Here is a 16631-nt window from a genome sequence, read left to right as displayed (position 1 = left end):
TTAATTTATAAATTTTCCCCCAACAGCAGTAAATCTAATTATGATGAAAATTTGTATCTTAAAATTCCCCCATAACTAGCAGTAAATTTCCAAATTCTATGCAGTAAATTAATAAAATGCGATTGCAGTACTAACCTTTTGATATTTTTATTCATTTGCACAGAAATTCTATCCACACTCGCACAGCTCGCCCACGAAGAATTGTTTAAAATAATGAATTTCAGTTTCAAGTTTTCACACTCAATAACTCTAACACACGATAACAAGTTTCAAACTTTCCTTTAACCCGGTTGGAAAGGAATCATATACTAAACAAAACTAACCAACGCAGCTTACTAAATACCACAAATCATAGAATAACAGCATGACTAAGAAAAGGAAACCAACGGTACCCAAACCGGATTAACCCAGTTTAAAACTGGATAATTTATTCTTTTGAAGACTATTATAAAGTCTTAGAAAGAAATAATAAAACACAAAAAAGTCGAAAGACAAACCCATACCACAAACAATTTGATTTTTGAAAAAAGGACATAACCAACAAGACATAAGTAAAACCACAACAAACCCAACATAAAACGTTGTCACATAACAGGACCCCTCACAAACACCGCATGAAATCATACTCCCACTCCTGGCCTAACCCACCAGGAAAGGACGTCCTGAGCATGCTCTATAGCCGGCCTAACCCACCGCGCTACATCCACGCTTTGTGACCACACCTTTATTTTTAATAAGAGCTACTCAAGGGTGAGTAACTCTTCAAAATAACCGAACTAAAACAAAAAGCTTTTGTGAAAACAACTAACTAAAATCATGATTAAAAAATATTAAACTAATAAAAGTTTTATAAAATGTAAAATCACATGATGCAATATATAGATCAGAATACAACACCAAGGACGAACATCAAAAGACAAGACGACCTCACTACACTCGAGAGAGAATAACCAACTACAATCGATATGCCGCTCACAATCACAACTCAAAGGATTTAGAGTACGACTTGACTTCGCAGAAAAGGACTTCATTGAACTAGACCAATGACCACCTCGATGTTCAAGTATACGTACAGATCCGAGAAACCAGGCATCCCCTCCACGCACAATCTCCACGCCATTCCCAAGCTAGATCAGACACAAAAGAAGTTCTCCCCGAAGAACAGAAAAACCTGACATAGCCAACCATTCTGAAATCAGAATTGATTTTGTTGCAAAGACTCAGTCGTTGTCACAAGAAGAAGCGGAAGAAAATTATGATGTTCGCCAAATACCAACGTCCATCATCCACCCTTGAATTACAGAAGAACTGTTCTAAAAAACTCTGTAAAACCCGGATGGGTGGAACCTGATCTAAACTATATTTTATGATTGGATAAATTAAATGTTTTACCAATGTAAAGTATTTAATATTAACCAATCATGATCCATCTAACTAACAACCCACTTATTTGTAAGTGCTGAAGTTACTTGTAATTTCAGCACCAGAGAGATTTAAATTTAACTTAGAAATTAGTTGGACTCTCCCGAGCACTTCAGCAACCGCAATAAACCAGTATACCCTAGATCTATTGAGCCTAGCAGAGACTAGTTAAACAACCTGAGACTAGATAGTATAAGAGTAAGATTAGGATCGGTATTAGACTAAGAAGTTGCACGAATCTATCCGGCCGAAAATAAGATAGCGTGACGAGCAGACGGTGTACCCTATCCGAAATTACTCTATGAGTTACACTTCGGTCCTAACTCAGATGAGTGTGCTGTTAAGTGAATCAAGACAATTGTTATGCAATATCACCCCTGAATAACTATATATTTAATACCAGTCCTCTGATTATTACACAAGAGAAGCGTAGTGTGATAGTACAAGGCAACTTTTTTCCAAGCTAACTAGCAAATAAAATGGCCCTCTTGTTGGCTTTTTTGCTATAATCACGATTTGTGCGTTGGTAGTTTCATAGCATCTGTTTTCTACATTTGTTTTGTTTATATTTGTGGCCTTTTGCTGTATAGCTTTGGAACTTGTTAGCATCTATAGCTGCATCATTGGTGGCTAGCATTAGGATTTTTCAGTGGATGGTGGCGCAGACAAATTCGATGCGTATTACTACTTTTCTTATTTCACTTATTAGAGCTGCCTATCGTCGTTTTCTCGCTTGTTTACAAAACGCAGCTTGGCATTTGTGTAAAATTTAACTCGCACATTAGCTGTACTCTTAGCTGTACTCTTACTTGAGCTTGTTTAAGGATGGGTAATATCCGATGATTTATGCTTCTTTCAAGATCTGTTTCAGTATTTCAATGAAATGCAGCTATCTCTCGGTGTAGTATTCTTGGGCAATTGTTTGTCTATGTTTTGTGTCCTTGTAAGTTTTTGCTTTAAATTTTAAGTGATAATGAAACAAATGATTTTCGTTTTCACAGGCTTTGATGATTTTTTCTACGTTTTTTAGGGAAAAATCTTTAATTGCTCAAATATTACATTGTGCATTATATATTTATGCGTTTATGAATTCCCTTAGGTATATATGTTTTTCAGTTCAATGCAAGTTTTTTTTTGCTAAAAGGTAGGCAAATTGCTCCCTCCAATTACGAAAGTCGGAATGGCGCAAAGAAACGTGATATATTTCTAGTTTCGAAAGTGGATTAAATTTATTAGATTTCCAACCATTGATCCAATATTTTCATTTGCGAGAGCAAGTGACTTAAAATTGGGATCTAGACTTTTTCACCCGTACACAATTTTCTTACAAATTCTGCTGCTGCTCATGCTCGAGATCTTGAAAATTCAATTTAAACAACTGCTTAGTTCACTTGAGGTCGTAATTAATTTTTTCAAATTATTCAAAATCAAAATTCGTTAATTTACAACCTACAGATCAATTTTCCATTATAGTATAAACAGTTTGAATTAAAAATAAAAACCAAAGCTTTGGAAAGAAACTGCTCGAAAAGTTACCAGATATTATAAATGCATTTGGAAAAAAAATTAAATCGGCCGCCAAGAATAATGACGAAAACCAGTTTTTTTTTCGGTTAAACGGCTTGGACTTGTTATATCGGCTTAGTCAACTCATGTCGTATAGTTTCACGGGCGATTTTTTAAAAAAGGCTTTCGCCTGTTTCAGGAAGGATGGGTCGTAAAAAATTTGATTTCAGCTTGAAATTTTTTCTTGACTAATTTTTTTAAAAGTTTTCATACAAAGTTTTTTTATTACTGTGATCGGAACATCTTTTGCTACTTACGCGCAGTGAACGGTTCTCCTTGTTCTTGACACAAATCAAGGAATGGGAAGTTAGTATTGCGTAGGGTAGTTCTTAGCGCAACTCTAGGTACCTAGATCGTGTAGGGTACAGTATGGTACCATATCAACATGTTTTCTCAGCGGAATTCAGACTGGTTGATACTCTTTTCTTTTCAGTCTAAATATTAGCGAAGAGTGGAAATTTTATTTCTGCAATGGTCTCTTTCAAGGTGTGAATCATAGTTAATTTTTAGAATTGTGAAAAGGTATTTACACAAGCAACAGCTTGTGTAATAATACGATATAACTTTTTTCAAATGGAAGTTAGCAAGTTTGTGTGCAACGTATTGTGTTTTATGGTTCACACCTGTATATGTTATGGGCATGTTTAATCCGCTTTATTAGAAAGCGTTCATTGCTGTCTGGTATTATGTATTGAAGGACGTGGTTACAGCGTAAGGAAACAAGGCTAGACGGCGTAGTTGCGGAGGCGAGGGACTCATAATTGGGCGTTCCGTGAATTAAACCCAGTTGTCAGCAAATTCTTTTTCAAAGCTTATATTCTTAGACTTATTTTTTGTCGAATTTTAAGTTTTGTTTTACTATTTTTATTTGTTTTTGCAAAGTGCTGCTTCGCCTCGTATTGTTTGCATGCGGGTTAACCAAAAAAGTGCATGTTTTCGGACTGTAGTCTGTATGTTTTTGGACTGCAGGATTGTTTTCTTTGATTCGATTGTAACTATTAATAAAATTGAACTTAAAAATGCGCCATACTTCACTTTTATGAGTTTCTTTTTTTTTGCAGTGAGACCAGGTTACTGAGTTTGCATTGAGTGCTATTTATTTTTAACTCGATTTGTTGTGAAATATTAACGTAGGATCGATTCTGTTATACGACCCAAAAAAATAGCATAACGTTAAATACGACTGAAACACACAATTGGAGCTTTTCCTATCAATTGCAATCAATCACATTGAAGAATTATGATCCAATTTCCAAAATATCTAGAACAACATTTTTGGGCCATGTTGCGGGAAAGTCCCTTGAACTATTGTGTTAGCTGGCTTTTATTCTACTGTGTTGCTTTACGGAATTTATTATCTAACGCCTATTTGGCCATTCAACCGTGCTCTGTGATTTCCAAGAAATCGACTTTTTTCTCTTTGATAAAATCGGGGACTAATATAGGGACGTGTGAAAACGCAACTGTTGGTTTAAAATGTTCTTCGAAAGTTGTGACACTAATCGCAGTGGGAATGTTAAAATACAATTAACTTTCTCGTTTCAGCTTTGAAGTTTTATAAACTGGTTGCAGATGTTTACATTTGAAAGTGGGAGATTATAAATAGGTTACAGCTTCCGGCAAAATATTGAGACCATTAGTTAGGGTTTTCACTGTTCGCAAATGTTTTGCAAAACCAGGTAAACATGCCTTTAATCAAACCCACTCAACTGCAGATCAAAATACGAAGCACTAAATTGCGGAATAAAAAAAGAAAAAGAATTAAAGCGCGGTGTATTTTTCTGGCTTGTGGGTGATAAGGGGTTTAGGAAATTAGACGACATGCAAATTAGACGATCAGAAAATAACGGAATTTAGACAATAACTTGCGGGAAATTTGTTTAAAGACTAAATTATCTTTTGGCTGAGTAAATAGTGGTTGTCCAATTTAGACAATAACTTGCGAGCAAATTGCGTGAAATTCGTTTACAGGCCTAAATTAAATTTCGGCCGAGTAAATACTGGCTGTCCGTAAATTCCGTTTCTTTACGGTCGTCTAATTTCTTATCGTCTAAGTTCCTAGGCCCCGGTTGATAATTCATATTTACTCCGTTAATAATTGTTTCATGCTGTAGATTTTGTATTAAAACAGCTAGCTTTTAATTTGTATTGCAGAGAGTTATATTAGAACTTCAAGCTATTTGGTATTTCTACAGCGTACAAATATCGAATACTTGCAAATTCTAATATAAATCTCTGTAAAATGAATTAATAGCTAGCTGTTTTGAATAATAAATACTTAATCAAAAAGAGATCCCAAGACGACTTACAATATAATATAGCTGGTTTGGTTGACTTGCAGTGTTACTTAACCTAAGATCTGCAACAAATAAAGATTTCAAATGTCAATGAAGACTTTTAAATGGGTAGTGATCAGTGATGTCCATTTATAAAATGCGAATTCTAATTTAAACTGAAATTGTTCAAGAAAGTTATAAAAATTGTTGGCATCAGCTGAAATCAATCTGTAGCTATTCAAGTTTTTTTTTGAAGTCTGTCTTTCAGCAGTTTTTTGCCAACTTTGTATAGGTTTCGTAATTTTTAACAAAGAAATTGAAATCAATTTTTTCAGGCATGTCTATTTCCTACACAATTTTAGTAATTTTTTCGTGAAGACAGATCATTGCTTTTTCCGCGGACTTCTGAAATAAAAATATTAATTGATTTAAGTTAAATTTATGTTTTGGCGTCGGAGCTGGGCAATATAAAACATTTTTCAATTGTAAATTATGAATCCACTCAATTTAAATGAAAATTTTTAATTTAAATAGAGCAATTTAAATTAAATGAATTGAAATTTTAAGTGAAAATTTATATTAACTTGATTTTTTTTTACATGGACATCACTTGTAGTGATGATTTTTTTTAAAGAAAAAGGCTTTAAATTTTTTGACGGTCAAATTTGATTTTTTACAGTTTGACTTATGGTTTAATTTTAAGTTCAGTTCATTTATTTTGTTCAAAGAAAGGCAAACTCCACTATGGAATAGCGAAAGTGTTGAGTCACAAAAAGGCTTAAAATTTCTAGTTTTTAAACTTGACTTCAATTTTCTGAAATCCCACTGGAATAAAATACTAACCTCTTGATTCTTTTTTCTTTAAATTGGACAAGTTCAAGAAAACCGTACAAGTTTTTCTCAAATATTCAGCTCCAACGTGAATTATGTTTATCTTCGAAATTCGGAAGTTTTAAAAAATCCATTTTCCTGTTTTTTTTGTGAGTTTTTTGACTTGTTTCCAATTGTTTGTAGGCTATGTTTTATTCTGTTTGTTGGCTATGTTCTAGTTGGATTAAGATCAATTAACAGTTTTTGTTATTTTACTCTCTGAAGTTCATTAATTTTTTCTGAAAATCATTCTGATTTTCGTAAATCTTTTAAATGTAAAAAGTGGCAAATCCGGGTCGACAATCGAATGATTTTAAGAAAAAGAAAGTTTTGTTTGCATTTGTTAAGCTGCATGTCTTTTTATTCTTGTGATAAGCAAGGGTGTTGTATCCAGGTGTTAGTTTTTTTCCGCTTAGAACTTTGTTTGCAGATCGGACCAAATGGCAATCAGCAGGGGCGGATTTAGGGGGAGGGGACGCCCCTCCGCCTCAGGGGCTTAACCCTCTCACCAACCAAAGGGTTCCTCCTTTGGTATTATTTTATGACATCCATTTTAGGCCGACCAACCCTAAAATTTTTCTAAAGGCGCCACTTTATGCTAATTTTGAAGAGGATCTCGCGCAATTTTCCGAAAAGTGCCCAAAACGTTAAACGTATAAAAATCCGCTTTGGCATGTTTAATTTTGAGTTAATGTCCATGCTTGAGGTTATAAGTTCGATATCGGTCAGGAGCTGATTTTTTATATTGTTTTTTGTAATGTTATTTTCAAAATCATGCACTCTTTGTTCTGGTTGAAGCAAATTTTGCTAGAATTGAAAGACCTTTTGATTCGATCCTGTAATTCGAAAGTTTGTGACCTCTGATTTTCTATGATTTCCCTTTTTCTTTCCTGTTAACGTTTTTTTGCTCAAAAGGTTAATTCGGCTGAAATGTTTTCTAAATGTGGTAATGGCTCAGTCACCTTTTCTTGCGTCGTTTCAAGGGCGAAAATACTTATTGGGTTTTTGCGTGTTTCAGGAGGGGAGGTAAATCTTGTTGAAAAAATTTGTGGCTCAAAGTATTTAAATTTGTTTATTTTTCGAATCTATCATCAACCGAAGTATTGTCATCAAAAGTGGCGGTCGATAATTTTTTTTCTGAATGGTAACCTAATGCTGTCCATGTTTCTCCTCGGAACATGTCGATATTCCTCAAATGCAACATTCGAGGCAAACGTATAAAGTTTTTGTTGATGTATTTTTTATCTAGAATTTTTTCCTACGCTGTCCTTAACACAATTCGCTGAGTTGCTGCTTTTGAGTTGCACTGGTGTTTTTGGTTTCTAAAACTAGCGCGTTAGACGAAAAAACAGTTGAACAAATGTTTGGTCTATCATAAATTTGAATTTCAGTTAACGAAGTAGTTTAATGCCCTTTCAACAAAAACTTCACCTCGGTTTTTGTTAAAAGTGCATTAAACTACGTCAAGTGTTTGTTCTGTGGCAAAGTTCAATTGTTAGTTTTACTCATATCCGATATGACCTCTAGCCGAGTTGGTTTTAGTGACTAATCAACAAGCCCCAAACTGAATCTATTCTTCGCGCACAATTAACCTCTACATTGTAATCTGATCCTTTTAAAAGCCCAATTTTCCATTTTATATTGAGTTTTCTAATACATTATTTCCGTCTGATTTGTTTTTTTTTTGTATACAAAACATGAAACTAGGTTTTTTATTTTTTATATGTTATATGCAAAACATAAAACTAGTTTTTTGAAAAATATTGTAGTAGTTGCTGAATTGAAAAAACAACTGGAATGTGGTTTCGATTTTATAGGAATTTTTTCGGCTTATTCGGCCCCTACCTGCTGGTGCTTCTACGCATCCATAAACTTGTCGCGAAATTGGGTGGCGAACTGAATTGAGTTCTAAACTTGGAGGTGCTTTGTCTCTCATGCAAACAATGCTAGTTGACTCTGAGCAAACTCCACAATCTAACACATTTCATTTCGGTTATTGTGAAGTAGAAATTATTGAACGAACAGTCAAGTCAGACTAATACATTCAACTAAACGTAACTTCAACCACGGAATACAATCCTCTCGTTTAGTTTTTGATCGGCGTTTTAGTAGAAGAGTCACAATGCAAAAGGTAAGTTAAAAGTATGGCTTTAGATTGAAAACAGAATCTGAGTCTTTATAGTAATGCGAATTAGGAAAAATTAATTGTTTTTTTGGATACAATTGGATTTAAGCACCCAAATTTAAGCAGAATAATCGGATTTTTGAAAGCGACGTTTAAACAGAGAGATGTGTGTGTAATGCAGAAAAGACTGTACAACCCTTTTCAAAAAGCGAAACTATTTTTATAGACAGTATTATGACTAAGATGAGTATCTACGGGGCCAATGTCCCCCCACTTAAGTAGATCAAATGAACAATCTCCCCCCTAAAATTAAATGGCAAGTTTACGCAGTAAGGCTGAGAAATGTAACTTTGAACTAAGTCAATTTTTTCGTCCCAAAATTGATTCATGGGGAGATTGTTCACTTGGTACATCTGCAGAACTAAATTGATTTAGTAGTAGTTTTTTAGTAATTTGAAAACAACCATCTTTTTCTGAACCAACACATGCAGAAGTTGTAAGTTCAAGTACAGAAGAGCTCAGTTCACAACCTGCAAATTCTAGTAGAAAAGCGAGAAGCTTCTTGCATTATTGATGTTACAAGGAAGCGTGCGGCGCTAAAGAAACTTGAACATACTTTTAAGCGACATTGAAATTGTCTTGTCAGAATCCTTTTTACCGAAATAACTGATGACAATTTTCGATAAAGACGTGTTTTCAGTAGGGGTTTGAAATTTTTCCTGTAAAGCAAGTAACTCAGGTTTGTTTAAGGAATTTACCGGCACATGTTGGCAATTTTTGTCTCATACGGAGTTAATTGTAATTTATTATTACTGACCCAAAAAATTTGAATCAAGTGCGAAGAACGCAACGAAGACACTTATTTAGGTCGTGTTGTTTTTTTTAGGTAAAAGTCTCGAAAATTGTTCTCAAAACTGATTAAGAGTCGATGAACTTAGTTCCGACTCTTATATAGGTCGCGATGATTTCAGGAATCTTAAAATTTTTCCGGCTCAGAAATACTTTTTCGAGGTTTGACTGTTGGTTTCTTTTTGAATTCAGTTCATTTCCTTTGTTAAAAGGAAGGCATATTCTTCTATTGAACAGCAAAAATGTAAAGCTCACGACAAACATGATCGACTTCTAACTTCGAATAAGGAATTTAAAAATCAGGTTTTCCAGTGGAATTTAACATTTACCTATTGATCTAGGTCAATCTTTTACCTGCGGTGCATCGGTATTTGCAGTGGTGTAAGTTTTGAAGTGTGGCCTGGGGGCCATTGGCTTCAAGGCATGTGGCACTCGCAGAAAAAGAGCACCCGAAGGGTGCTCTTTTCTGCTCGAAAACTCTAGGTCAATTAATTTTTTCTTAACCTTCACATTTTGTCAAACATTTTTTGACTTTTCCTTCTTCATTACTCACTGAGACTATTAGCCATGATCGCTAACTTGCATTGCTGGCTGATTATAATGACAAGTCACTCTGCGCCTTGATCAGTTAACAATGCAAAACATTGTGATTCTTGAAGAAGACTGTTTCGACGAAAACAAGTTTTCGGAAACAGTCCTGTTAACTTATTTTTGATCTCGTTTTTAAATTTATCGACTTTTAGTTGTTTTCAGTAGGCTATTGGACCTGAATTAGGTCCTAAAAGTTAATTTTGTCTCGAAATGATTAGAAGCAATAGAAAAAAAAAACATTTTTTTTTATTTGATAAAAATAGTTGAAATAGAAACGTGAAAAATCTCTTTTTTTCAAAAGTCATCAAAAATAGTTCCAATTGAATTGAATCACTAGGCTACAATGTATGAACCTGTTCAGAATGGTTTTCAAGACCAAAGCCGTAAAATTTCCATATTTGGAGAAAAGTAAAAAAAAACACGTTTTTGGTTAACTCATAAAGGTAGATAAATCGGGTAAAGTCGTCTTTAAACATAAAGGATCAAAAAATGAATTAATTAGGGCATACATGTAGTGTCCTCGTAAGGCCGCTTGCAAAAAATTACAACAATTGTGGTAGCCACTTCCGAAAACAAGTCTTTTTTTCGAAATTTAGCCAGTTTTATTTGTAGTAAAGTAGTAAAAAGCTACCCGAGAAAAAAAAGTTGTAAAAACCAAAATTTTCATCCAATTTTGACAATTAAATACTCTAAACCTACTAAAATGACTATGGCAAGCTCGAATATGCTATCAAAACTCATTTTTTCTCACTTTTTAAAATTTTTGTTTTTTTGATATAAAATGTTGAGTCAGAAACATGAAAAACCAATTTTTCTCAAAAAGTCAAAAAAAGTTGTTCCAATCAAATTGTTTCAATAGGCCACGCTTTGTGGACTTGTTTAGAAGTGTTAGCATGATCAAAGCCATAAAATTTTCATATTTAGAGAAAAGACGAAAAAAACACCTTTTTGGTTAATTTTTCCAAAAAAATGACCAAAAAATTAGGAGACGGTCCTGAAAAAAAAAAAATTTTAAAAATAAAGTAAACCTAATTTTTACATAGTTAGGCTCCCTTAACAGTCTTCTTTCATCCCTTACGAAACAATCTATCCCATTTTTTGGACCCAAATTGAGTTATTGAGTCATTTTAACCAAAAATCGTGTTTCGTTTTTCCGTTTTTGCCCCCCATTTCCCGCCATAAGTCAACATATAGAGTTTTTCTGGCCAAACGGCGTCCAATCGTATCCTTAGAATTGCATTTTGTAGCCGCATGCCAATTTTAAAGAAATTCTGACGAAACGTTTTGGAGATCAGCCCCGATTCCGCCGACAGGGGTATAAGGTTATAAGAAACGAGAACCGGCAGGGACCCTACCCTTGCCTCGCCGTATCTCTGACGCCGAAGCGCGACGACCACCCAGTTTTCTCAAACTGGGTTGATGTAATCAAAAAAGCACCAGTAATAAATTTTGATTGAAATTCAAAGTGGTTTAAGGGGATTTATTTTTTAAGAGCCGATGGACATAGTTCAGAATATAATCTAGGTCGCTCAGAATATAATCTAGGTCGCTCAAGACAAGTCGTAAAATTTGTTCAGGCAGTTTGAGTTATGGTTAATTTTTAAGTTCAGTTCATTTTCTTTATTCAAAGGAAGGCAAACTACACTATCGAACAGCAAAAGTTTTGAGGTGACGAAAAAAGTGATCGACTTCTAGTTTCTAAAGTGAAATTTAATTAACGAGTTTAATTTCCAAGCGAAATAAAATATTTGCCTATTGATCCAATTTTCTCAAATTGGGTTAGTTTTATCAAAGAAGTGTCATATATAAGTTATTCTAGGTATTCAGAGAACTTTAAAGACATCTATTTTTAAAAGTCGATGAATGTACTTCAGACTCCTTCATAGGTCGCGATGATTTTTTCAGGCTCAAATTCACTTCTCATTTCTTTTTAAGTTCATTTTCTTTGTTCCAACGGAGTCAAACTTCAGCATTGAACAGCAAAAGAGTAAAGGTCACGAAAAATAACTTCTTGTTTCAAGACGGGACTTGAATCTTCTGATATCCCACGGAATGAAAAATTACTTATTGATCCAGTTTTCTCTAAGTGGGATAACTTTTAGCATGTCTCCTTTTTGAACAACCGTTGTATGCAGGATAGTTTTGTTTGCTGTCAATTTAACAACTCCGATCTCAGTTTTAACAATCGATGAACGTAGTTCAGACTCTTATATAGGTTGTGATGATTTTCTTTTTTAGAAAAAAAAAATCAAACTTGGTCAGGCTCTAATTTACTTTTTTGCGGTTTAACTTAGATTTGTTTTTTAAATTCAGATTAATTGTTTTGTTTCCAGGAAGGCAAACTCGACTATCAAACAGCAAAAGTAGGAAAGGCCACGAAGAACGTGATCGATTTCTTATTTCGAAAATGGAATATATTTATCAGATTTCCCAGCGGAAAAAAATTACCTGTCGATCCAGGTGTCTCAAATTGGGCAAATTTTATCATAAAATGGTCAAATCATACATTTTTCTCGAAATTCAAAGAGCTTTTAAGGCCATGTATTTTGTTTCTTGTACATTTGAAAATTGAGATTTTTCAAAAAACAAGTTTTTTTTGTTTAGTCGCGTTCATGGACTCATTTCCAACTGCCTGTTGGCTATGTTTACGCTTGCGATTAGCAAGAGTTATTAAATCGGAATAGAGACTTTTTTGCGTGTTAACAACTAGTTAAACAAAATCAGTTAAATCAAATTTGGTTTTTCATGAATTAGAGCATGTCAGCTGCATGGTAGTTTCAAGGGACTTTATAAAAAATTATTATTATTTTTTGCAAAATCAGCCATTTTGGCTCAATTGGTGTCTGCTCAAAGATTGTCGACCTTGTTTCTGCTGTAGGAAGTTTTGTTCAGTTATTAGCTTGAAGTTCAAATGTCCTGCTCGGAATGTTTGCCTAGATTTCCTGCTTGATAAAAACAAGTATAATGAAAGTGTGTGGGATTGGGTGTTTTTTGACACGCTTTGGAAAATTTAATCAGTTTTTGCGAAAAAGTAGTTTTTTTTTGTCAAACACCCTTGTACCGATTTTCAATACAGAATATTCAATAAAAAAACTGCCTACAATATTGTGTGCTTGCATACTACCCTTGCTTTACTTTTGTCTACAGCCTTCAAATATGTCGGGGGGGGGGCGAGGAATAATTGACCGATGTGTTTGATTTTTTTTTTCGTTTTCTTTGAAACTAACCAACCAAATCTGAGAAATTGGCTTCAATGAAAAGAAAAGATTTGATAAGCTCCCCTCTATGAGCGGCTACGCCCAAACTTTTTTAAGACATAAAATTATGGCCCTCGGAAAAGTCAAACTTTGATTTTTTTTACTGTATCGTGACTCTTTTTTAATGTTTCTTGCCACTCCTTAATTTTTTTGTAAGAGAAAAGTTGTCTTTAGGAAAATTCCAAAATTTGCACTTTTTTCACTTACTTTTTTAAATAGAAATAACTGAAGGTTTTTTTCAACATTTATAATTTTTCTTCAAGTTATGCTTTCTTATGATTGTGTTGTATCGCAAGTGGTGCGGAAGCTCCGCTTCGCCTGTGTATTTTATGTTGTTTTTTTCTCTTTCTTCTATTTATTCGGCTTTAAAGGTTTCGGCTTAGTCGCTTTGCATCAAGTCGTTTGATGGACAAAAAAATTTTTTTATCTAAACGCTGCGAGGGGGGCTTAAACTCTTAAACTTGAAATTATTTTCAAGTTTCTTAAAGTTGACATTACTTTCAAGTTTTTTTCATGATTTTTGTGTTCCCTTGAAAGTTTTTGGCTTTTGCAGTTTTTACACTTGCGAAGCTAGTGTATTAGTAGGAACCTTCTTTTTTCTAACTGAAGTCGCAAATATTGGTACAGTTTTTTGATAGCATGTGCTTTGACATTCGAATAATAATAAATTAACACAGTTGATGCATTTTTAATTCATCCAATGAACCGAAAAAAGCTATTTGTTTCAAACATCATAGTAATAAAAACTTGATTTCAGAAATTTTCTAACTCTCGCAATTTTTCGAAATGCATAATTTATACATAATGTGGCCTTATGCTTTGGAATTGTTACATGCAAAGTTAGTGTGGATGCCTTCAGTTTGTTAGATTCCAAGTTATTAATTGCAAAATTGTATATAGTGCTGAATCGCATTGGCAATTTGTTAGCATAAGCAGCTGCTTTATTCGTGACTAGTGTGTGTCGGTTGTTAAGCTTGAGTGGCTGAATGTATAGTGCGTGAGACTCAAAATCTCTTGATTGCAGTAGGTCGCAGATTCGAATCCTACACGTAGCCAAATTTTTGTTAATTCGATGCTTATTTCATCTTTTTATCTTACTTCACTTGATAGAGCTGCATTTTGGTCGTCTTCTCGCAAGTGTTTACGAAGCGCCGCCTCGCGTCTGTGATCAAGTTTTGTTTTGATGGTAATTTAAATTAAATTCATTATAAGAAATACAGTCCAAGTGAGACAATTGAATGTTAAGACAAAATAAACGTCTCAGTTTCATCTAGTCTCATTTTCTGTCGGGTAGTTTGTCATGCTATGTTTATGTTGTTTTGCAAGTGATACGAGGTTCTCCTTCGCCTCTTTGTAAACAGTTAATCAAATAAAGTTCTTGAAATTCAAAGAGCTTTAAGGTTGTATGTTTTTATTGTTTCTGAATAGCCTTCTACGGTCGTAACTTTCTGTATTAATTAATATCCCTCATCCAAATGCGAAATGTATGTTATTTTTTTTTGGAAGAACGCGTTTTTTAACAGGTTTTAAAAAAAAAATTAAGGCAATATTTTAGAAAAATGATCAAAATAATGATGGTAGATAATAGCTAGAACTCTATGCTTCAAAGCGCTTCAGCATTCTCCAATGGCGCTTTTCAACTAAGCACTTCTGGAGGCTGTTTTGACTAATCCGATTTTTTTTCTGTTCAGATCATATCTGCGGAATCGCAACAGGAATTGCTGCTAAACCAGAAGTATCAGAACTTGCCGAAGAAACATCCAAATCTGCTTTTAAACCGAAGAGTGAGTTCAACCTGTTCGGTTCTCTTAAATAAATTTACTCGCCTCCGACCGAAACCCTCGATAAATTTATATATTTTTCGTTCAGCTGACAGAATTTGGCGCGGAGCCTCTGAAATGTTTCATATTTTTCTACTTGGACTTGGTAGCTTATTTCGTTTTATTTATTAAGCAAAATAAACCTCTTCTATCTATTTATTATGCGTAGTATTTTTTACTGAGACCCAAAACGAGAAAAAATTGTTGCTGTTTTACTTTTGATTAATGCAGTTTACATGTGAAGAGATAGCACTTTGTTTAGACCACCAAATCTTATTTCGATTCTGGCGATTACTACAGAGCCAAACAGACGCCAATGTCCACTAGCACAGCTGCAGTGCAGCAGCAGCAGAACAGCCAACAGAGTCAGTATTCCCCTTCTAATCAAAACCAGCAGCAGAAACAAGACCAAAACAGTCCTCCTCACCCAGTCATTAATCCAAATAACAACAACACCACTAACCCGACAGGTCAGTGAACAACATCGAAGTGGATAGTGCACCTGCTTGTCAATCCGAAGGTTGATGGTTCGAGCCCTGCTTAGTGATTTATTTTCGTTGGTGACTCAAAAGAATGCGTAGAAAAAGCTTTATTACATTTACCCAAATTTGGTTACCCAAATTTTGCATAGCATTTTTTGAATTTGAACAAGCGCTTGCTTGAGTTGAAGTATTTGATCAATTGTCTAAAAATGTTTTTTTGTTGTTTAAGATGCAGTCATAAACCCCCCTCCTCCAGCAATTTACCTGTCCAGTGGAGAGGTAGTCGCCGGGGCACAGGGGCTATCGGTAGTCGGGGGTGTCCCCGTTCTTATCGATGTTCCCGCGACGCCCGCAACAGTCGAGCTGACGAGGAAATCGTCCGAAAGACGACAGAGTAAACTAATACTTGAGTCATCCACCAACTGAAGGAAAATTTTGAGGAAAAAACGAGAGAAGAACGAAAGAGAGTTTTGAACATTTTAATAATAACGATTGAATAAAACTTTTTGATCCAAATAGGTGAAAATTTGAGTACAACAAAAACTAAACAATGCGTACGGAACTGGTTATGTAAAATATTAGCTAAATTAATGATGTAGCTGTTTTGGATAATTTGAAAACAAGACCATGAGCGCAGTTAACCATCTAGTTTAATTTGTTAGGCAGAATATCTCGATTTAAATCATCATAAATAAAAGAGCAGTTAATTTATCTAATTTTTGAGCCAAATCGTGCGTAAATTCTTAAGATGAAAAAAATCAAACAGCTTAAAATAAAGACACTAATTTGAAGAATTTAGTGCTTACCAACAGGGGCGGATCTAGGATTTTCTCGAGGGGGGGGCGGATTTTCAAAAAATTTTCGAAAATTTTGACGACCTTTTTTTTTTTTTTAGGTCGATGAGATTGATTTTCCGAGCTTTCCCAAAGCAGTAAAAAGACCCTGTTGTGGTCAAATTTTCTGCGCCGCAGGCAATTTTTTGAAAAAACAGGTCAAAAAAGCCGTTTTTGGGCACTTTTTGGAAAATGTTGACAAAAAAACGCGTTTTTTTGGCGCGCGCTCCCCCTCAAAATTAGTATATATTGGCGCCAAAGGCGCCTTTAGAAAAATTTTAGGGTCGGTTGGCCAAAAATGGATTTCTTAAAAAGTATCAAAGGGGGGACCCTTTGGGTTGGCAGGGGTTCGAATCCCTGAGGGGGGGGCGTCCGCCCCCCCCCCCCCCCCCTAAATCCGCCCCTGCTTACCAATGACATTCTAATGGCGCTAAATTTTATCATTTTGATGCGATATTACAATTTGAATTTCATGATGCCCTAAATCCTGAAACTTTTTGTCATCCCTGCGTTTTAAAGACATTTTTTCTAGACAAATTG

At 34.7% G+C, this 16631-nt stretch overlaps 1 protein-coding gene across 2 annotated transcripts in view; it reads left to right on the top strand.

Moving 5' to 3' along the window:
- Nucleotides 1–16094, top strand: part of LOC134854444 (myb-like protein AA) — a 33050-nt gene extending 16956 nt beyond the window's left edge. Inside the window, exons 1-4 of one of the 2 annotated variants that reach the window (XM_063870696.1) lie at nt 8081–8265; nt 14648–14740; nt 15039–15246; nt 15488–16094. In XM_063870696.1, the coding sequence (XP_063726766.1) occupies nt 8257–8265; nt 14648–14740; nt 15039–15246; nt 15488–15684 (507 nt within the window). In that variant the 5' untranslated portion in view covers nt 8081–8256 and the 3' untranslated portion in view covers nt 15685–16094. Of the gene's footprint in view, nt 1–8080; nt 8266–14647; nt 14741–15038; nt 15247–15487 lie in introns of those variants that run through there. The other variant, XM_063870695.1, reaches the window with a different exon arrangement.
- Nucleotides 16095–16631: the final 537 nt, after the last annotated feature.

The sequence above is a fragment of the Symsagittifera roscoffensis genome, chromosome 9, assembly GCF_963678635.1.
Source record: "Symsagittifera roscoffensis chromosome 9, txSymRosc1.1, whole genome shotgun sequence".
In the NCBI taxonomy this organism is placed as follows: Eukaryota; Metazoa; Xenacoelomorpha; order Acoela; family Convolutidae; genus Symsagittifera; species Symsagittifera roscoffensis.
This window is presented reverse-complemented; position numbering and strand designations above follow the sequence as displayed.